At 39.2% G+C, this 23,296-nt stretch overlaps 1 protein-coding gene across 1 annotated transcript in view; it reads right to left on the bottom strand.

The window, feature by feature from the left end:
* Window positions 1-17,950, bottom strand: part of TOP2A (DNA topoisomerase II alpha) — a 28,688-nt gene extending 10,738 nt beyond the window's left edge. The window contains exons 1-27 of the mRNA XM_025917657.2: window positions 17,794-17,950; window positions 16,793-16,948; window positions 16,482-16,572; window positions 16,153-16,216; window positions 14,575-14,720; window positions 14,324-14,421; window positions 13,673-13,885; window positions 13,101-13,274; window positions 12,814-12,915; window positions 12,564-12,701; window positions 11,163-11,301; window positions 9,798-9,955; window positions 9,379-9,504; window positions 9,012-9,122; window positions 8,768-8,873; window positions 8,567-8,676; window positions 8,259-8,351; window positions 7,322-7,436; window positions 7,098-7,219; window positions 4,955-5,103; window positions 2,945-3,176; window positions 2,618-2,752; window positions 2,289-2,489; window positions 1,917-2,112; window positions 533-624; window positions 267-431; window positions 52-135 (exon numbers count right to left, since the gene is read on the bottom strand). Coding sequence (XP_025773442.1) covers window positions 52-135; window positions 267-431; window positions 533-624; window positions 1,917-2,112; window positions 2,289-2,489; window positions 2,618-2,752; window positions 2,945-3,176; window positions 4,955-5,103; window positions 7,098-7,219; window positions 7,322-7,436; window positions 8,259-8,351; window positions 8,567-8,676; window positions 8,768-8,873; window positions 9,012-9,122; window positions 9,379-9,504; window positions 9,798-9,955; window positions 11,163-11,301; window positions 12,564-12,701; window positions 12,814-12,915; window positions 13,101-13,274; window positions 13,673-13,885; window positions 14,324-14,421; window positions 14,575-14,720; window positions 16,153-16,216; window positions 16,482-16,572; window positions 16,793-16,948; window positions 17,794-17,814 — 3,537 coding nt within the window. The 5' untranslated portion in view covers window positions 17,815-17,950. The remainder of the gene's footprint in view (window positions 1-51; window positions 136-266; window positions 432-532; window positions 625-1,916; window positions 2,113-2,288; window positions 2,490-2,617; window positions 2,753-2,944; window positions 3,177-4,954; window positions 5,104-7,097; window positions 7,220-7,321; window positions 7,437-8,258; window positions 8,352-8,566; window positions 8,677-8,767; window positions 8,874-9,011; window positions 9,123-9,378; window positions 9,505-9,797; window positions 9,956-11,162; window positions 11,302-12,563; window positions 12,702-12,813; window positions 12,916-13,100; window positions 13,275-13,672; window positions 13,886-14,323; window positions 14,422-14,574; window positions 14,721-16,152; window positions 16,217-16,481; window positions 16,573-16,792; window positions 16,949-17,793) is intronic.
* Window positions 17,951-23,296: the final 5,346 nt, after the last annotated feature.

Here is a 23,296-nt window from a genome sequence, read left to right on the forward strand (position 1 = left end):
ATTAAAAAAAATAAAATAAAAACTCTAATGCAGACATTATAAATGACACACCTCCAGCTCTTCAATAAAAGCAGCTAGGTCTTCTTTCCACAAATCTGATGGACTCTTTCTCTTTAATGTTTCTAGCTCTTGTTCCTTCATAAGATAGTCAGAAAATTAAGAGTTAATTTATGGGCATAAATAAATAGCACATAATTTTCATGAAGCAGTTTTTACTTTCACTACTAAAACAACTAAGCGGCATGTACCCTCTACCAATAACTCACTTTTTCATTTCTCAGCTTGCACAGTTCATCCTTCTTTTCCTTGGTGAGATACCAAAGAGGCATATCAAGAAGGTAGTTGAAGGTTGGTCCAGAATCTTTTACAGAGTCACCCTTTTCAGCTTCATTTTCATTGTCACTCTCTTCATTTTCTTCTTCATCTGGTACCTAAAGGAGGAATTAAAATGTAGCTTTAACAGGACATGTGAAACAGAGACAGATTATACACAGTCTTTAATAACATAGAAAAATGCTAACCAAGAGATTACCTTTTGCTGGGCTTCTTTCCAAGCCTTCACAGGATCAGAATCATAACCCCTCTGAATCAGAACTTTAATTAATTCCTTCTTTGGCTTATTTTCTATTAAAATAAAAGTAAACATAGATAATGGGTTTGAGCATGAGTTGTACCATATTAATTCAAAAGATTAAAACTAAAAATTAAATGGTCTTTGTCTTACATAAATTTGTATATCCTGGTATAGAGAGAAGTCTTCTCCCCAAACCACTGTGGATGTAAATTACCACAAGGCAGGCAGTCAAATCATGTATGAGACTGCTGACCTAATCATAACTCTTAAAAGAATAGAAGGCAATCATACCTTTATTTCTGATAAGTCTCTACCTCAATTATACTCCCTTATTAACGTTTCAACATTTCATTGGGCAAGTTTTTAGTGCCACCAACCCAACCATTGGTTTCTCCATGCTGCATCCATTTCCTTTTTCTCTTCCAAGGACTACTGCAGCCAATTTATTACACTTTGAGGGATACTGAATTACTAGCTACTGATATTTCAGAATGAATTTGAGTGCCATCTTTTATTAATTAATTTGATACAGATTACATGTTTAGGCCCTCCACATTTTTATACTCAAGAAGACTGGATAGTCACATTATTTCATCTAAATACAACCTTTACTTTTAGTTTTCTTTGAGTCATGTCCAATATTACTCATTTTAGCCTTGCCTTAAGCAACAGTCTTATGAAATCAGGGAGCTGACAGTTAGTGTTATTAGTTTTAAAAACATTCATGAAATTGAACATTTAACTATGAAGTTAAACATTTTTGTGTACCACCAGAAAATTATTCTGTGATCACAAGGAACTCAAGTTGCCATGTTTTGGGACTTGCTCCTATAACCCATAAGTTAGTTACCTAGCTTTCCTACTTAGCCCTGGACAGGGTTGAGCTATTTCTTTTAATCTTCCTTATACTCCAGCTTTTATCAAAACTATTTACTTCCTGGTTACTTAAACCCTGACTTAGGTGCTTCTAGAAGGTCTTTAAAAAAAAAAACTTCTGAGACATAACTCAGTCTTCAGTACACAATTTACTTGTAATATAAGCCATTTATAATCTTCCTTCCAGTCTCTTTTTTTCCCTATCAGACAGACCTAACTTCTCTTTACACAGGTACTTTTTCTAGCTCTCTATTCTGTCTAAATGTGAACTAAATATTGATTTCTCAAGATAGTCTAAGAAAGCTATCTTTTTCAAACTATAAATGCCTAGGTATTTAAAATAAATGCTTGTATAAGTAACCAGCTGAACTAAATGGATTTTGCCCTCCCTCCCCACTATTATTCTCTCTAAAAATGTTTAAAGTTTGGCATAATTGTATAGACAGTTATTATTCCAAAAACATACCAATGATTATTTTGCCATCTATTTTCTCTAAGATAAAGCGAGCCTGATTGTTCAGTTTAGCAGATTCAGCACCAAGCATTCCTAGTAGCCATTCTTTTCTTAATCCATAATATTTAAGCCTGAGTTCAAAGAAGTCTCTTAGAATATCCAACACTGTGTCATATTTCTTTAAACATCCTACATGGTCAAAAAGCACCTAGAAAAGAAAAACAAGATTAGAGACAAGAACAGATAAATTGGCTAAACTTTAATGGTTTTAGAGAAATAAATTTATTCTTCAGAAATATAAAAGTATTCTAGGATATCCTTTTAAAACTGGTGGATCTTTAATACAAATCGAAACATATGGATCTCTCATAAAATAAGACATACCATAGAGTTGCATGTGAGACTAGTTTGGAGTTTGAAGACTTTGTGCAGTCCCACTCTCTCTGCCTCTGCCAATTTCTCTTCAGTCATCTTCACAACAAACTTCACAGTGGTGTCTGTATGGTATTCCCTATAATCGGTTATGAGAGGTGGTGTCTTCTCAGTGCCATTCAACATGGGTTCTAGAACCTGTTCTTTATATGTCTAAAGAAAGATAGAATAATCTTTTTGTTAAGTGTGTAAAACACAGGCTTATGAGTATTTAACAAGCTATAGTACAAAGTGTTTCCTTGATCATAAAAATCAAAGAAAAAAACCCCACAGTTACGTACCTGGGTCCATGTTCTGATGGGAAGTTCTGAGATTTCAATGGTTGTGGAATTAAGAATAGCCACTTCACCACTAATCACATATTGATTTGGAGCCAGCTCTTCAATCGTACCCCTGAAGTTCTTGTAACTCGGAAGCTAAATTGGTATTTTAAAGAAGAACAGGTTTTCTAAATGTGACACTAAAAACAGAAATCCCCACAGCATTAAACAATAAATCTAATGAATATTAAAGTATGAAATAAATTTGATGTGTCCTCTTTAACCATATAGCCTGATGAATTGAAACCAGGTGAAAACGAAGGATCCTGATACACACAGAATAGTTACCATTGGCAAAGGTTCTTCTCCATCCATCAGACGCCTGATATTATTTACAACTTCACGAATATCAAAGTTCGGGATTTTGCAGGACCACCCAGTACCGATTCCTTCAGCACCATTTATCAGCACCATGGGTATAATAGGAATGTACCATTCAGGTTCAACACGTTGATTGTCATCATATAAAAACTTTAATGTATGATCATCTTTTGGTGGAAATAACAACCGAGCCAAAGGGCTAAAGAAAACAATCAAAGAATGTTATTTTATAAAAATACTGGCTTTGATACTTAACTTGTGAAGGACAAGTATTGTCTCATATCTATGCATAAAACCTTCCATATTACCTTGGCTTTAATTGCTGACTAGTAATTGTTTAACAGTATTTACTGAGCACTTTGTATGTGCTAGGCACTGCAGACATAAAGTCTCTAAGGAGCTCACAGTCTACTACAGGGAGATAGACAATGCACATACATTTTGTCAGGTGGTGGGGTAAATGCTAAGAACAAAGAAAAAGTAGGTAAAAGTGATTGAGTGTGCTAAGGAACGGTCACACGTTCTGAAAGGATAATATTAGAGCAGAGAAGAAATTGAGAGAATGAGCCATCATGCGGTTATCTGGAGAAGGAGTAGTGTAAGCAGAGGGACCAGTAAGTTAAAGGCCCTGAAAGGTGTGCTTGGCACATTTGTGTATAGGCAGAGGCCAGGTGTGTTCGGAACAGCAATAGTATGAGATGGAATCAAACCATATGGGGAGTGGGCACATAGATCATGTAGGTCCTTTAGATTTTGCTCTAAACGAAGCAGTTGGAAGGTTCTGAACCAGAGTGGCCTATTTAAAAAAAATCAACTGGCTACTATAAGGATGAAGAATGAAGGATAAAGAATGAAAGAAGGATGGTAGACTATATTAAAATACTTTAGGTAAACAGAATGCCTTAGTATTTTTCTAATGCAAAACCCATAGGATACCAATGTGAAAAAAGGTGACTACAAGGTTTTTAGTCTGAGAATTAGAACAATAGCATCCAATTTGCTGAGACAGGAAGGCTAAGAATTTTGTTTTGGACTTCGGTTTGAGATGCTTATAAGACATCCAAGAAGGAAATTTTGAGAGGGTAGGCAGCTCTATGAGATTCAGGTTGGGACTGTGAGTCTAGATGGATGGGATATCATCCATGGATAGGAAGTTGAGTGTAGCTAGTGGAAAGAGAGCTAATGAAGGAGCTTTGGGGGCAGGCCAGAAGTTAGAGCCTGGGAAGATGAGAAAGACCCAGCCAAGAAGACGAACGAGGAAAGCCAACAGTCTAGTGTCTTAGAGTCCAAATAAAGAAGAGTTTCAAGGAGGATGAAGTGATTAAGTATCCAATGCTGCTGAAAGGTTAAATAAGGTGACAGCTGAAAATCGACCATTCATAGTGTACTTTCCATAGACTTAGAAAGGAAGTAAGATTTCAGCTGTGGTATTTCAGAGGAATTAAACTCTTTACTCTAACCCCAAGTCCACAGCACGGTTCCTCAACCTGAGCATTGACATTATGGGTCAGATTATTTTTTGCTGTGGGGGACTGTCCTATGCATCATAGGGTGTATCTCTGGCCACTGCCTTCTAGATGGCACAGCTGTCCTAGTCATGACAATCAAAAATGTCTCCAGACACTACTATGTCTTCTGGGAGATGGGGTGGCAGTGCAAAAATCTATCCTGGTTGAGAACCACTGCTCAATAGGATGAAAGAGAAGAAAACATAAGAGACGGAAGTAAAAACATTTAGTTTGGCAAGGAAACAACTAAGAAATTCAAAGGCATGGCTGTCAAACTGAAATAGAATTTAGACTTTCTACTGATCATAAAGAGTAGCATAAACTTTAATGAGCTAGTTAAAAAAAATTAATACTCTAAGCATTTACATCAAAAGCACATTTTCTGATTAACTGAATTTATATATTTTTGGCCAACTAATTATTTCAAAATTAGAAATGGCAATTCACTAGAAATTGAAAGCATACCCACCTGAGCATTGTGAAGATGTATCGAGGACTAGCAGAATCCTTACCACCATGCAGCCTGGTACCAAACTGACCAATGGGTTGCAAGAGGTTCAGATTATTGCTACCCACAAAATTCTGAGCCAAATTGATAATGGTCATCATTAGTGACATCTGGAGGTGGAAAAAGATTCATTAATCTGATCTGTAGGCTCTTAATAATAAAAATATCATTATAACTAAACCTCACTATAATTGTGTACAGTTTTATGACGCATAGATGTTTATTGATTCTTCCCAGATAAATACATGGCAGACGTACCTAAACCTAAGACTTCCGGCTCCAAGTTGAGGGCTCTTGCCTTCTAATAGTTTTTATCAAGTCCTACTTAACCTTGAAGGCATAGCTCTTCTCTTCACCCTCAGCAGAATGAAATATTTCCACCTTTGTGTTACAACACTTTGCTCATTTCTATTCTAGCATGCATCACTTTATTCTATAGTTGCATGAATGCGTGTTGGCCCTCTGGTTAAATTGTGATTATACTTTGAAGAACATATTTGATTTTTTTTTTTTAATATATTAAAAAAAATTTTTTTTTTTCTTCAACGTTTATTTATTTTTGGGACAGAGAGAGACAGAGCATGAACGGGGGAGGGGCAGAGAGAGAGGGAGACACAGAATCGGAAACAGGCTCCAGGCTCTGAGCCATCAACCCAGAGCCCGATGCGGGGCTCGAACTCACGGACCGCGAGATCATGACCTGGCTGAAGTCGGACGCTTAACCGACTGCGCCACCCAGGCGCCCCTTTGATTTTTAAATATATACCTGGTGCATGGTAAGCATTCAACAAATGTTTGTTGTGTCAACATTTTGATTGAAAGTGACAAGCAAGACAATCATTACATTTTAAAGTACTAGAAACTGTGGCACGTGGGTAGCTCAGTTGGTTAGGCATCTGACTTCAGCTCAGGTTATGGTCTTGCGGCTCGTTAGTTTGAGCCCCGCATCATGCTCTGTGCTGACAGCTCAGAGCCTGGAGGCTGCTTTGGATTCTATGCCTCCCTTTCTGTCTGCCCCTCCCCCACTCATGCTCTGCCTCTGTTTCTCTCTCAAGAATAAATAAAACATTGAATGCATGGGTGCCTGGGTTGAGTGTCCAACTTCAGGAGAGGTCATGATCTCATGGCTTCTGAGTTCCAGCCCTGCATTAGGCTCACTGCTGTCAGTGTAGAGAGGGCTTCGGATCCTCTTTCCATGGCTTTCCCCTACCACCCCGCTGCTCACCTGCTTGCTCTCTCAAAAACTAATAACATTAAAAATATGTATACATATGGTGAATGCAAAAATGGAATTTAATCACAAAATCTATAAAAAGGAATATGTTTGTGTAAAGTCAAACAATTCAGACATATAAAAAATTGAACAGTTGTCCTTTTCAATTGACAGGGATAACCAAAGTTAACAACTGGGAGGACACCCTTGTAGACATTTTGCTTAAGGTATTGTTTTGGCTTTTTCTCTGCACAGACAATGGGCTGGATATTCTCAGCGTTAGTACACACAGATTTACTTCAGTTATATCATTGACCCCAGGCATAGATGTGTCACAATCTAAAACAATTTGCCAATTGATAGCCACTTTTGATGTCTAAATTAAAAAAAAAAAAATTTTTTTTTTAACGTTTATTTATTTTTGAGACAGAGAGACAGAGCATGAACGGGGGAGGGTCAGAGAGAGGGAGACACAGAATCTGAAACAGGCTTCAGGCTCTGAGCTGTCAGCACAGAGCCCGACGCGGGGCTCGAACTCACAGACCGTGAGATCATGACCTGAGCCAAAGTCGGACGCTTAACCGACCGAGCCACCCAGGCGCCCCTCGATGTCTAAATTTTAGAATCAGTTATATTAAACATCACTAAATATCTTTGAATATTGATCCTTGCAGATTTATGAGTAACCTATCAGGATATTATTTTTGGAAATAGATTTGTTAGGTCCAAGGGTAAACACATTCATAATTTGACAGATTTCAGCAAATTGTCCTCTACTGTGGATGAACCAGTGTTCATATCACTAAGTACTCTCATTAAGTGTTTGGAAAATGATATTACAGGTATTACTGTTATAATGCTTTCTGGAAACATTATGGATTGTGTGTTTACCTCACCATGATGATAAGAGGACATCTCAGCCACTGACCCAGCTAACTGAGCAACCTTCACCTCTCGCTTGTCATTCCGTTTGAAACAGGTAAACAAAACCTTTCTTTGACCTGGTTTCAAACCTTCAAAATGAAAGAAGTGCAAATATTAGTATCCTCAGTTTAGCCATTTCTGGACATTGATTTCTGAGTATGATAGAAACAGGCTAACGAATTGGAACTCACCATCCACCATAGATGGAATAGATCTCTCGTTATCAGAATTTGAGAACAGGATAAGTTCCTTGTTTATGAAGTCATTGTATGTCAGATATGTGGTAGTTTGCCCATACAAGTAATCCTGAGGGACCAAAGAGAGTATTAAATGATCTAGTTTAAAATAAAAAAGATTAAAAAAAAAAAAAGATCATCACTGGTCTTAACAATATTTAACACCGAAAAAATCTTTCAGCATATTATTTTTTTTTCAATATATGAAATTTATTGTCAAATTGGTTTCCATACAACACCCAGTGCTCATACCAAAAGGTGCCCTCCTCAATACCCATCACCCACCCTCCCCTCCCTCCCAACCCCCCATCAACCCTCAGTTTGTTCACAGTTTTTAAGAGTCTCTTATGCTTTGGCTCTCTCCCACTCTAACCTTTTTTTTTTTTTTCTTCCCCTCCCCCATGGGTTTCTGTTAAGTTTCTCAGGATCCACATTAAGAGTGAAAACATATGGTATCTGTCTTTCTCTGTATGGCTTATTTCACTTAGCATAACACTCTCCACTTCCATCCACGTTGCTACAAAGGGCCATATTTCATTCTTTCTCATTGCCACGTAGTACTCCATTGTGTATATAAACCACAATTTCTTTATCCATTCATCAGTTGATGGACATTTAGGCTCTTTCCATAATTTGGCTATTGTCAGCATATTATTTCTATGATAATTCTTAAGTCTCTCAAAGATACAGAATTATGCAGACATATTTTACAGGTTTTAAAGATGAAGCCAATGTAATTGCTACACAATTAGGAAAAAGTGCATTGCTTTTGCAATTTCTTTCAGGCCCCAAACATTTATGTAGTAGTCTAAACAATCACATTTATATAGTTATCCATTATTAAATTTTAACTAGTCATCATTTTGTAGGATATGTAAGATTTTTTTTTTACCTCAGGAAGGCCAAGTAACTTCCGTTGCCTTCTGTCCTCCATGAAATGAGTTAACCATTCCTTTCGATCATCTATCTGTTTCTTGCTAAAGGCCTACAAATTAGAAAAAACTGATACGAACAGGTTCTAAAATATCTCTTGTATACAAACTAAGCAAACATATGGTCCCTTTCTCTAAGATATGCTTACCAAAAACATTCCATAGTCTATAAAATATTCTATTATATAAAAATTTATGTTTCAATTGACTAGCTAAAGTAGTGATTTACAAAACCAGAATGTATGTATGAAACAGAACTCAAACTGACCAGGCTGATGGCGGCATCATCTTCAGGACCGGAATATTTGAATTGAATACGATGTCTTTTCATATCTGCAAAGTATTCCTTAGCCTCTTTTGATGTGCTCGTGCCCAAACCTATACAGCCAAGAATACCAAGTTACTCCGTATAATCTTGTACAACGGTATATAACAAAATAAGAAGTTCTATACGGGTTTTCTTACAAACCTTTGTAGTACTTGACTTTCCATTTTTTATGATTTGGTGTAGAACTCTTCCATTCTTCAAATTCAGGAAGGCTATAGAATGCCATTTCTTGCTTGTTTTTAGACACCTGTGGTAAAGAAGATATTGCTATCGTTTTGTATACTCCTAGGTCCCCTGTATACTGTCCACCACTGGGCTTATAAGCATATAAAGGGTTGACTAGAGCCTTAAAATATCCATTATAGTAATTTAGAAGTTAATATACCTTTACAATAGGAGTGATAAATTCTTCCAGAAAACGGTGTCGCAGAAGAGAGGGCCAGTTGTGATGGATAAAATTAATCAGCAAGCCTTTGATATGGGAACCATCTTGGTCCTAGAAATATTTGGAAAGCCAAAACACAAAAGAATTATTCTGAGACCAAAAACAAATGATCGACCTACTGGTAATTTCTCAAAAATTTTTCTATGGGGATTAAAAAAAAGAAAATCTGCTCACTTAGTATGTAATATATATATGTGATGATTATAGCTCCAAGTTAAGTAATTTCCTTACATAGGAGGAAAGCAATAACCGTAAGACATGTTTAATTTAGTGTTAACAATCTAAAATATTTGAAAGCAATTCTGACCTGATCTGTCATAATCATTATCTTCCCATAACGAAGAGTCTTCAATGAATCTTCATCTTCATAGTTTTTCTTGTACTGAAGACCCACAATCTTGATGATATTGTTAATTTCAGCATTTTCCATGATCTGAAATAGACATATACCAAAAAAAGGTAATGTTTTGTTTATAAATTTGAAAAGAACAAAGAAATAGGACACTATATATTGTCTGGGTTTTCTTGAGCTTCAGTATTTTCAGTTATTAGCCTATACATTAGGTAAAGTCAGAAAGATCTGTTAAGATATGCTACAATGTACCCAATTTCTTAAAATAATAATAAACTATCTGAAATATATTTCAAAATGCCAGTGAAGGGATGAAATATGAGCATAAAATCCTGCATTATAAAACTGGATTTAGATTCTAAAGATGGTTCTACCTGTTTATGAGAAGCTTCTCGAACATTGAGTATTTTTCCTCTAAGCGGGAAAACCCCATATTTGTCTCTCCCAACCACACCAAGGCCCGAAACAGCCAAAGTTTTAGCTGAGTCTCCCTCAGTCAGGATAAGTGTACACTCATTGGAGTTTCGACCCCCTAAAATAAAAATACACAAATTAAATTCTTGGCACATTTAGTTGAACCCCAAATATACTAACTCAGATGTGCTATTAATAGTTTTATGATAAAACACTAATAAGTAGATATATATTAGAACTAAAGTTCATAGTAAAAAAAAAAAGTCCTAGTTTCTTAGACTAATTTCTTTTTCTTTTTAAAAAAGATTTTAAAGTAATCTCCACACCCAACATGGGGCCTGAACTCACAACCCTGAGACCAAGAGTCACACACTCCACTGAGTGAGTCAGTCAGGCATCCCTCTTAGACTCATTTTGCATGATATTTATACTATTATAGAACATTCATTTGATATATTATGTTAAAAAATGTTAGTGATGGGGTTCAGAACATAATACACCAAAATAGGGCACGTGGCATATTGAATATTTTAAGCTGAATTGAAACAGATCATGAAACCCTCATGTGAGAGGTGCCCTCCATATACCAGAGACGAAGGGAACATTCTTATCTCCCAGAGTGACACTGAAAAGAATCTGAACGAACAGGCCTCACGGAGCTTCCTCCCCATTTACTATACTTAGTTCATACTCTTTGCCCTTATCATATCTTTTCACTCTTCCTCAAACCTAACGTAAAAAAACCCCTCAGGTTTAACCATTTCTTTGGGTCTTCATTTTCCTACGAAGACCCAAAGCTCCTGTGTCCAGTACAATTTATATTAAATAAATTTGTATGCTTTTCATCTATTAACCTGTCTTTATCAGTTTAATTTTCAGACCCAGCCAGGGACTTAAGAGAGCTGAGGAAAACTTTTTCCTCCTCTACATTAGGTAATAGATCACTATATAGATATTCTTATTTTATACTCTTAATAGTCATCTCAACATTACTGTAATAGCCAAAAATTAGAAATGATCTAAATGTTCAATAACAGGGAATTGGCTGATTTTTTTTTAAAGTGATGCCTTTTTATAAAGTTAGTTAGTTAACTTATTTATTTAATAAGTAAATCTCCACCCAGTGTGGGGCTCAAACTTAGGACCCTGAGATCAAAAGTCGCATGCTCTTCTGACTGAGCCAGTCAGGCGCCCCAAATTGGTTGATTTTTAACCAAGTAAAAATATTCTATTGAATATTACATGTCAGAGGGAATGCTGTTAATGAGTAAAACAAATAACTGAACCAAAAGTTTTGAAGTTTGGAAACATTGTTAGTTGTGTACCTGCATCATTGGCATCATCGAGTTTGGGAATTCCCTTGATCCTGTTATGTTTTACAGCTGAACACTTCTTGTTTAACTGGACTTGGGCCTTAAACTTCACCCAGTTTAGTATGCTTTCTACAATACCACAACCAATTGCCTGAAAATGAGAAGATTCATGTTAGGGAAGAAGAGTTCTGTCAGAACTCTAGAATACAAGTGAGCTCCTATAAAAATAAAAATAAAAATAATTCAACATTTAAAAAGAGGCAAAAAAATAATTTCCAGACAGAGGATGACAGCTCTTCCTGTCTTAGGTTATCATAACTGAGGGAACTGGTTCCTTTGGGCTCATTCATTCCATAAATATATACTGACTACACACTTAACATTGTGCTAGGCACTGAGATCCATGTTGGAGATCTAGCGGTTAAAACAAATTGGTCATGGTCCTTGTCCTCATGGACTTTAAGATACAACAAGGAAGATGGAAATAAAATGAGAAATTATAAGAGTGATGAGTGTTATGGATAAGTGAAAAGTGTGCTATATCTAATAATGTATGTCCACTGTTGTAATGGAACCAACTTAGTTGGGGAAAAGGGTAGAAAGTAAAGGCTTTCCTAAGGAAATGATATTGAAGATCTAAAGTAGTTAGCTAAGTAAGAGCATTCCAGGCAGGATTACCATGTGAAAAAGCTGTAAGGAAGGAAGAGTACTAACGCTTCTGAGTAATTTGAAGCCAGTAGGATGAAGCTTAGGTAACATAGGAAAAAGTTGCACTGAGGTGAGGTTGGAGATGTCAGGGTCTTATAGGCCACATTAAAGAATTTGAACTGTTTTTATTTGATTACTCAAGAGCACTACAAAAAAAGGACTGAAATGTTATAAACATCAAAAATCTATTATAGTAATACAGAAAAGAGATGATAGTGAGAAGCTATTGAGGTACCCCAAAGATGGATACCTTACTGGTTGGATTAGAGACAAGGCAGGGGGGTAAAGAGAAGGCTCCCACCTTTGTTTATGCAACCCAGTGTTTAGTTGGAGCCTTTTACTAAAACAGGAAATAATTTTGTTTTTGGGGAAGCTCTTTGTATAGAGGTCAGTGAGTATAAAGAAAACGGAGTCAATTTTGTAGGTGTCAACTGAGAGGCAACTTTAGGCATTCAATGTTTGGTAAGCAGTTAAATGGGCTGAATTCAGAAGTGATCTAAACGAAATGGTGGTATGTAATGGGGAAATTTAAGCATATGGATGGTAACTAAGGCTGTAGTAAGACCAGTGAGGTGAAAGCTATTTTTTATTTCCTTTTCAGAGGCAGAAGACCTGTGGGAGGAATCTTCGTTTTTGCAGGGCTGGGAAGGGCAATGGACAATAAAGCAAGGTGCTTCTATTTCTTATATCCGTCTAAGTACTCACAGCTTTGATGAATTTTTCACTTAAATGGCAGGTTGATCCAAAGCTCTTGACTTGTAAAGTCATGTTCTCTTTTGTCTGAGAATCAAAGGTTGGGTTTTCAATTAAGGCATTCACAAAAATCCACATGTGATTTTTCACCTGCAGGAAAAGTTGACATTACATCACTAAAAACTTAGGTTTTATTTATAGCCCTTCTCTTCTTGTCTTTAGAAGAAGAAAAAAAAAAAAACAACAGGCTAAAATACCATACCTGATGTGCTTTTACTGCAACACCACCCTTGTTCTTCTTTTTAACAACCTCAACAAGTTTAGTCACAATCTGATCAGCTATATAATCAACATGTCTGCCACCCTATGGGGAAAAATACCAAATTGTAAAGCTTAGGATCCTCAAAATTATAATAATGACCAAATATTGAAAACAATTTAATTTAGCTCTCTTTACGCCAAGGTAGCCAAATATTCAAATTCATTTTATACAAAAGAGTAACACTTCTGTGTAAAGATAAATCATGATTAATACAAAAATAAAATTACCTTGGAAGTAGCAATGCTGTTGACAAAGCTAATTTGCTGAAAGCCTTTTTCACTCATTGTTAAGCATACTTCCCACCTGGGGTTTACTTGTTCATGGATAATTTTCAACGGATTGCCAGTTTCATCTACCTTATCCTTCAAATACATATCTACATAGCTACGGAATCCTTTTACCTGCACAGGAATTAAAAGTTATGGTATTAGAAAAAAGTTGTAAAAAGTATTCAATGATAGACCATGAGGATTTTTCAAAACCAGTGAAATAATGTTCACTAATGGGCATAAGAGAGTGGTCTTAAAGGGCACAAAAGGATTTATTTAGGAGACCGTTTGAGAATGACATTTCCTTTAGTGAGTTTAAAAGAGCTAGGTAATAAGATGTGGCATACTGTTTTCTTTTCAGGAGTGTATCCAAGAAGCGATTAGAGAAAAAAAAATGTATATATATATATATATATATATATATATATATATATATATATATATATATAATGAGAAAAAAAATCAGTGTTGCCTCTGATGATGACCATATAAAGTCTTTCATTGTCCTTAACACCCCAGAAAATACTTACTGGCAGCTTATTTCCATTGAGAAACACTTTGACATCTTTAGTGGATCCGGCAATATCATATGCTCTTCTGACCATTAGTGCAACAATATCTTTGTCTAGGCTTTGCATTTTAAACTTGGACAAATCAGGTTGGAAGGTAATACATGTATAATCTTCCCCATTGAAGGGCTTGAGTTCCATCTCACCAGCCCTTCCCATGTTATCCATCCATGTCTGTCAAGTAAAAAATAGGAAAGAGAAAAAATTCAAGTCTTTTCACAACGAACTAGAACTAAACACAAATTTATAAGTCCTAAAAAATAACCTAATATATGTTCATGAATAATTTTCCATGATTTAATAGCTTATAAATTTTGTTAAGTTAAACTAACCATTAATGCTGTTATACATTGCTAAAGTATTATTCATTTATTTTAAATGTTTATTTATTTATTTTTGAGAGAGAAAGAGATAGAATGAGCAGGGGAGGGGCAGAGAGAGAGGATACTAAGCAGGCTCTGTGCTGTTAGCACGGAGCCCGATGCCAGGCTCAAACTCATGAACCAGAAGATCATGACTTGAGCCTAAGTCAGATACTTAACCAACTGAGCCACCCAGGCACCCCACTGAAGTACAATTTATAATGGAGGCACAAAATACTTCTTTACTTGCCTGTTTGAACATTTTCTTGTATTCTCTACTGGCTGTTTCCACAGTAAATTTGGTACTGAATATGTTACACAATTTGGCCCCATAGCCATTTCGACCACCTGAGAAAATAAATGTAAAATACTTTGCTATCACTGTCAGTGTTAATCAATTATAGAGATTTATTCCAATATTTCTAACTTTTATGCCACAGTCATTTAAAAGATGTGTTTTTTCAGCAACCAATATGTTCTTTATTTTCCTCAATACTCTACCTGTTACTTTCTTTTCATCATCATCATAGTTACTAGAAGTTAGGAGCTGTCCAAAGATGAGAGCTGGGACATACATCTTCTCAACTTTGTGTTCAACAACAGGAATACCTTTCCCATTATTCCATATACTAATTAAATTGTTTTCCCTAAGAAAAGAAGAAACTTTTATTGTAAAACAGATGTAAACTAGTGCTTAATATTTTCATATTTAAATATCATTATTTCTAAAATATATAAATTGACAAGTCTCAATTTCATTGACTCTTCTTCATGTATATATCTTCCGAAATTCAGCATGAACTACCTTTCCCATCATGCTTAGTTCCTGACACTCCTATAATAGGAGCCAAGAGGAAAAAAGAATGAATCCTTTTCCAACACCTGGGCAGACAGCGATAATGCTAAAAAAATATGAAATTTTAAAATGTTAGGATAAACAAAGGGAAATGATTTATGCCCAATGGAAAGGACAAAATTCAGGAACAATATTATTATAGTGCTTGCTTTTTAAAAATTATTTATTTTTTTATTTTGAGAGAGAGAGAGAGAGAGAGAGAGAGAGAGCGCGCACACATAAGCGGGAGACAGGCAGAGAGAGAATATCCCAAGTAGGTTCCACACTATGTGTGGAACCTGATGCTGGGCTCCAGGGCTCCAGAGCTCGGTCTTACCACTGTCAGATCATGACCTGAGCCAAAATCAAGAGTCTGTGGCTTAACCGACTCACCCAGGCACCCCTATTATACTGCTTTGAAGAGGATCATCTGTACTGTCCCTAGCTCGCTTAGCTTTCCCACCCAACAAAGCACATTGCAAAACAAATATGAAAGGGAAAAACATTAGCAATTGTAAACTTCCCTGCTGGCCAATAAAATGGTAAAAATTTATTTGGACTTATTTCTCTCTTAGCTACTTTATGTTAATTCTCAGAAGATAGTACAATTTTAGGTATAACCAGACACACACTATGGATCTTATTCCGAGTAGTGCTTAATATTATCTACAAAAGACTAAAACTAGCTCATTTTTTTAAAGACTATGATATCAAGTCCTTTGGAGCAGTCAAATACATCATTAACACACTTCCTCCAAAGAACCTAAAATATAGCCATAACTGAGCAGGCTAATAAAAAGGTGAAACATGCACCCGTGTATCCATAAAGGGACACCCAGCATTTATAACCAGAAACATTAGATCCAATTATTCTCTATCACCACCTGCTGGTTTCCTACTTGAATAGCATCATGAGAAGAAAAAGCTCTAGATTCCAGAATGCTTAGACAGAGCATTTATTGGAGATGCTTACTGAAATACTTAGGGATGAAGTGTCATAATGTCTGTAATTTATTTTGAAATGACTTAGAAAAAATACAGATGAAGCAAATATAGCAAAGTATTGATAACTGTTGGATCTGGGTGGTAGTTATCACAGATTGTTCATTGTAACATTCTGCTTTTCTGTACTTTTGCAAGTAAGGGGGTGGGGTGGGAAAGCCAATGTTAGTATAAGGCAAAGCAAATGCAACTAACAGTAACAATGAGCTATAACACAACAAAAGACCATGCAAGAGACTTACGGGTCAATTGTGACTCTAATACAAGACATTTTTGGGTCCCTTTGTTTGTTGTCTGCAGCATTGACTGGAAGAAAATACACATTTGTAAGAAATTAAAGTATTTTTTAAAAACATTAAGATGTAGAAAGAAAAAAAATCTAAAACAGCACAGGAGTAATATTACCCAGGTATTAATTTAACATTTATTCATAGTGCTGCTTCTAGGAAAGAATTCAAATCGCTAGACTCCAGTAAACTGCCCCACTTTTGCCAGCTACATGGTTTGCTAGAAATGATACTTCTTATGAAGGATTTGACCGGTTGATCTTTATGTGAAAGAATTTACTTACCTAGAATCTCATCAAAGATTTTGTACAACCCAGGGACAAAGGTGACTTCCCTATAGTTAATGCCAATATCTTCATCGTAAACCCACATTTGCTAGAAATAAGGCAAAGAAATATAGTTACTTTTACCCTACATTTATTCTGTCTTATCATTATGATTACTGTTAAGTCTTCTGGATTAAATACTACAATATACATAGGATAGCTCAGGCTGGTTCTAGTGACACTAAAAATACCTGAAGTATATAGCAAATTAACCTGGAAAAGTATACATCTTAACTACTTGGTAACTGCATTTCATTACGTGGTTTTACCTGGGTCACTAATTCCACGGAGCCAATATAGGTGTCTGGGCGGAGCAAAATATGTTCCAGTTGGGTTTTCTTTTGATAGATCCTTTCAATAGACAGTCTTTTCTTGGCATCTTCATTTTTCTTTGTTTTGTTGATTAGCATATTTTCATTTACAGGCTAGCAATTTTAGAAAATTGTAGAAAAGGGTTTTTTAATCAGAGGTTTGTTAAAAACAAAAACAAAACACCCACCGTAATGATTCACCCACTGTAACAAATCACAATCTCTTACCAGGTATTGGTGGAGCTGACATCGTTTTGTACAAACACAGCAATTTAAGTTAATTTGCAGCAAAGCTCCCAGGGGTCGGATTGAATAAACATACATTAAGTGCACGTGACGTGAAAATAGTTTCCTTGAATGTTTTAGATGTCATCAATAAAATACACCCACTTTTCTCATACATTTCACAAATATTTGCTGAGTGCCCGCTATGTCCCAGGCACATAACAGATTCTGCTCAGCATCAGTTTGGGAAGGCCATCGATTCGATCCTTTGGCCAAGTTAACGTTTTGAATACAGAAGGGACATATTCCAAGCAACTCGGGCCTGCCGTCTCGTCAATAGGAACGTCGTGCAGTGCTCTGCACCTTCCAGGGTCAGGGGCAATCAATCTCATTTTCAACGGGAGGGAAGGAAAGGAAAGCATCTGTCTGTGCGGCTTAAAGTCACACGCGGACCATTATAATACAGGCCAGTGTAATACTGACCCTAGAGACAGTAAAACAGAACCCAACACCCCAGAAGCCAGAGTAGCCGATAATACTTCAATACTAGCACCATAAAGTGGTGTTATCCTCTTCACGATCCCGCCGAGCCCAGGAGACCCGGTCCACGCGGAATATCGGCTCCCAGCCGGCAGCGATCGGACCACAGCCCCAGAGCCTAACCCTTCGCCTGAAGCCAGAGAGATGCCGGGCCGCGCTGAACCTCCACGACCCGCCCCTTTCACGAGCTATACCTGCAGTGGTGACACCTCCATGGTGACGGTCGTGAAGGGGGTCGTGCAAGCGACTAAACCGGCGGGACCCACGAGGCCACCACGGAACCAGCCGCTTCTCCACAGACGCTCGTCGGTTAGAAAAGTTCTTCCAGTCGCATTTGAACCTTCCTGGAGCCCGCCCAAACCAGATGAACCAATCCCTGACTCGCTCTCACAGGCTCCGTCTTGAGAAACCAATCATAGCTTGTTTTTTTATATTCACCAATGAACGCCTGAGTTGGCCGGGGGCCTGTTTGAACAAGCCAATTAGACAAGGGAGGCGGGACTAGAGGGTTTTCAAAAGGCACCATTCGGCGTCTTAGCGGAGAGACGGACAGGGAATCTGGCGAATGAGGAGGGGTCTATTTGTTCTCTCGGTGCAGACTACCCCGAAGAGACTCGGGGGGCCACCGTGGTTTTCTGAGGTGCAGGCTGGGGCAAAAGGAGGAAGGAGAAGGGTTCCTCGCGAGCTGCTAATTTCTTTCAGATCCCTGAAATCTAAAAACCATCTCCCGTCCTGAGGCTTTTTAGCGAGAGGAACGGGAGTCCTAGCTTCATTTTCCTGAGGAAACCGAGAGCCGGCCTTCTGGGCAGATTCTGGCGTCTGCCTCAACCTCCCCTCCCAAGAATTTCTTTTCGAAGAAACCGAAGTGCCACAGTGGTGTTTTTGGGGTAGAATAGAGGGTGTGGAGAGGCCACGCAAAATGGAGAGCAGCATTCAAGTCCCCCAGTAGAGCGGCGTTGGGCTGCAAGCTGGTCAATCCAAAAGAATAGTTTGTGGTTACCGCTTCCGGAGCCGAGGACGGTGTTTAGGGGTCATTCGAGGACAGAAACTTTTTCCTCAGAAAGCCAGTAGGATGCCCTGCTGCTTGTTGCTTTTGCTTTCCTCTGTGTTAAGTTCCCTGAATTCTGCTATGCAGACAAGCTGTTCACATTTGAGGAGGAAATGCCAAGCCAAAGACTGAAGTTGTTGGTTTTTTTTTTTTTTTTAACTCTTCGGTGTAAACGTTTGAGTGGGTTTATTCTGCCCTTGTCAATCCACAATGTTAAAATGACAAAAGAACGTATTTTTTTTATTCCCCTTACAAGATGCCAGAATAGAATAACTGCACAATTTGAATGACTACTAATTCTGTCGTCTGAACCACTTCCTTCCAATCATTCTTAAACTGAGATTCTATCCCTGCTGGGCAATTTGCCAGTCGAGCGGTCTGGATGGAGGGAGCTTTTTGGTGCTTTTGTTTTCTCTGCTGAGAAAGGAGAATAACCGTGTTACCTCAGCTGTGTGAGGATGACACAAGATAAATGTAAGATGTTTAGAATAGTAGACTAACTAACTTGCTTAGTAGACTAAGCAAGAATCTTCCTTAGGCTGGCTTGACGATTTGTGGCTTTAATTCTTCCCCCACCCCACCTTCTAAAAGAAATCAGAGGTCAAAACAAATTGTTAAATCACCCCAGCATATCTAATACCTGCTGGGCTAGCAAAGCCCCAAGGAGGGCTGGTGATGGGGGGCGGGGAGGGGGGGGAGGTTTGTCACCGGAAGTCAAGGATGGAGGTAGCCTATGGGCTAGGGCTAGGGTGATTGGAAAAGCCAAAGGAATGGAGCTTTGGCATTGCTCTGGCCCGTGTCCACTGGTCTCCTGGCCTCCAGTAATTCCACGTGTTTCATTCCACTCTCCTCACTACATGTGTTGACACCAGTAGGCAACTTCCAGAGCACAGGACCACCAGGGTCTCAGAGCAGTTGTAGGGAAGCCCATCCAATCCAGTAACTTGTGCTCATCCAAAGGGCTGACCAGGCCTTGGGCTCCAGGGCCAGCCATTGATTCTCTGCAGCCTCCCCAGAACAGAGGCTGGCCCTGACAGAGAACTGCCATGCTGCTTTCTACTTCCTGGAGCACAGAGGCCCCACGAGGTAGTGGTCAGTGGACATGCTTTCCCAAGGATGGCAGCCCAGCCTTTGCCTTTCTTGGCCTCTGCCTTGTAGGTCATCCCAGCCTGCAGTACCGTATGAGACCCCGCTGGGGATGAGGCAACAGGAATTTAATAAGCAGCTCTCGCCCTATTTTCTAGGACCCTGCAGTTTAGTTTGATCCTGATTCTGTGAGGCTCTGTTCCAAAAACCCAGAAGCAGAACTGTGGAGTCAAAAGGACTTGAGTCACACAGGCTTGAGTCAAAAAATTCTCCGTGAGCCTCAGTTTTCCCATGTCATTATCCTTTATCAAAAGTGCAGAGGGATAAATGAGATATGGAAGCACTTAGAACAATTTTCCAGCCCTCTAGTGGGATCATCTTGTTATGGGGAGGGTTGGGGTAGGGTTGGGGCTTCTCTTTAGGACACAGGCTGTTTCTTTGTCAGTCTCTCCTCCTTTCCAGAGCCTATCACAGGGTGTCCTACAGGATGTGTTGGGGGCCACTGAAGGAAGTCTGGGATGGGTGGGCTTGGGAGGCAAGAAGGGGTAGGGAGTCAGTTCCAGGGGCTTGGTGGGGAGAGGGGGCAGCTACCACATCCTCATTACTGCCCGCCTCCCTCATCTTTACAGGGAGCTCAAACTAGCTACTCAGTGCCTTGCCCCATCCCTACTTCTGCCCTGGGTCAACATTAAGTACCGGAGTCAGATTCCTGGCTACAGTACTTGGCTGGGTGTATGACCTTGGCGAGTCATTCAGTTTCATTGTGTCTCCATTTCTTCACCTAAAATGGGGAAAACGAGAGTACCTCCACATAAGGGATATAACACATGTATACAGTGCTTAATGCATTGCTTGGCAAATAATAAATGCTCCAAACATGTTAGCAGTTATTACCTCTACTCCTTTTCAAGACCTTCCTCCCTCTCCCCTGCCAATTCTCCAAGTCCTTTCCTCCAAAACCAATTCAAAATTCCCCTTGTTCAGGGAATCTTCTTAGACCCTTTCTGCAAGTCTTCCTCCAGTTGTTTGGAGTACATTTGCATATGCGGATGAATTCCTTTGATAAATATTTTTTGGTTGTTTTCTTATGGGTATTTTGCATTTTCTGTCTCTCCACTCAGCAGCAGGGGGAAGGGGTCCTAAAGGAGCTGTGTCTCCATCCTCCACCAGGGAGTTCCTCTTGAAAGTGCATTATTTCTTCCCTCTAGCTGGCTGACTGAGTGAAGGGGGTTGGACTGAAAATGTGGCTCTGGATTTCGGGGATGGAGCTGGCTAGGCTAGGGTTCACTGGGAATTCCTGAATGAGGCTGGACTGGTCCAGGGTCTGGGGTGGTTAGGGCTGGGCCAACAGACCCTCTTTACCTTGAGGTTAATGACTGATAGGGTCAGATCAGTACTTTTTACCAGGGATACCAGTCTTGGGATGGAGGAGGCCAGGAGAGCCTAAAACATTCCATGGAGCTCAGCCTCTCCCTTCTGGTGGCACTGCAGGTCTGGTCCTTGGACAATTAGGGGTTTCAGACAATGGGGCAATGAGGGCCACCAAACAGACCTGGCAGGAGAACAAGGGAAGCTCCGGTGGGGAGCAGCTCAAGATGAGAGATTAGTCCCCAATAAGTTCACACAGAGGTTTCCTTCTGCAGTCTGGCAATCCAGTGTCTATCGAAAATTTAAAAGTGTACACACCTTTTGACTCAGTAATTTATCTTCTAGGAATACTGATACATTCCCACAATTGTGTGTATATATAAAGTCATTGCGATATTATTTTTATTAGCAAAGGACTGGCAGCATGGAATAGAATGATAGGTGAAAATTTATAAAGGAAAATCTCACTAAAATGGAGCAAGGAAGCCAGAAGGGAGAACCCTCACACCCTACCATTCCTCATCAATTGCAGACCCCAACAGGAAGAGACGTACCTTGCAAATCCATACTATAGCTACTTCATTACTACCCCAGCTGGAGGGAGAAAGATTTCCTCCTCCTCCAGCAACAGCCTAGCCAATGAGAGATTCCCACAACTGAGCCAAAGAAAAGCCACTAGGAACCCCATTTTGCTCCAATGGACTTTTTGTTTCTAATGGCCCTCCCTACTCCCCCCCCCCCCCCATAAAGAAGTGGTCCTCTCCTTTGTTCTTTTTTTTTTTTTTTTTAATTTTATCTATTTGTTTTTTGAGAGATACAGAGAAAGCAAGCAGGGGAAGGGCAGAGAGAGAGGGAGAGCAAGAAATCCCAAGCAGGCCCCACACCGTCTGTGTGGAGCTGGATGTGGGACTCGAATTCATAAACCATGAGATCACGACCTGAGCTGAAACCAAGGGTCAGAGGCTTAATCGACTGAGCCACCCAGGTGCCCCTCTCCTCTGTTCCTTGGACTTGCCTATGGTTTTGCTGTAGCTTGCTTGTCCTGAATTGCAGTTCTCTGCTATTCCCAAATAAACCCAGTTTTGCTGGTAAAATAACTGATGGTTTTATTTATTTTTTTTTTTAATTTTTTTTTTTTCAAACGTTTTTTTATTTTTGGGACAGAGAGAGACAGAGCATGAACGGGGGAGGGGCAGAGAGAGAGAGGGAGACACAGAATCGGAAACAGGCTCCAGGCTCTGAGCCATCAGCCCAGAGCCTGACGCGGGGCTCGAACTCACGGACCGCGAGATCGTGACCTGGCTGAAGTCGGACGCTTAACCAACTGCGCCACCCAGGCGCCCCAATTTTTAAGGTTAACAATATGCAGCTATTAAAGAGAATGAAGTTGGCCTAGGTGCACTGATATGGAAACATCACTAAGATATATTAAACATTTAAAAAGTGGGGCACTGGGTGGCTCAGTCGGTTAGAAATCCGACTTTGGCTCAGGTCATGATCTCACACTTTGTGGGTTCCAACCCTGAGTCTGGCTCTGTGCTGACAGCTTGGAGGCTGCAGTCTGCTTCGGATTCTGTGTCTCTCTCTCTCTCTCTCTCTGCCCCTCCCCTGCTCATGCGCTCTCTCTCTCTCTCTCTCTCAAATAAATAAACATTAAAAAATTAAAATAAAAATTTTAAAATGAAGTGAAGAATAGTATGTAGAACAGAATCCATTTGGGTAAATGTGCATTGAAAAACTCTGGAAGGGGGGGCGCCTGGGTGGCTCAGTCGGTTAAGCGTCCGACTTCGGCTCAGGTCATGATCTCACGGTCTGTGAGTTCGAGCCCCGCGTCGGGCTCTGTGCTGACAGCTCAGAGCCTGGAGCCTGCTTCGGATTCTGTGTCTTCCTCTCTCTCTGACCCTCCCCTGTTCATGCTCTGTCTCTCTCTGTCTCAAAAATAAATAAACGTTTAAAAAAAAATTAAAAAAAAAAGAAAAACTCTGGAAGGAATTATAAATGGTGGAAGGGGAGGAAAACTCCTCATATTTTCCATTCTATCCCATTTGAAAATTAAAAAATTATAGAAGGGCACCTGGGTAGCTCAGTCAGTTAAGCGTCTGACTCTTGATTTTGGCTCTCAATCGTGGGATCGAGCCCCGTGTTGAGCTCCACACTGACAGCATAGAGCCTGCTTGGGATTCTCTCTCCCTCTC

Source organism: Puma concolor, chromosome E1 (assembly GCF_028749965.1).
Source record: "Puma concolor isolate L17-30 chromosome E1, mPumCon1.1.hap2, whole genome shotgun sequence".
Taxonomy (NCBI): Eukaryota; Metazoa; Chordata; class Mammalia; order Carnivora; family Felidae; genus Puma; species Puma concolor.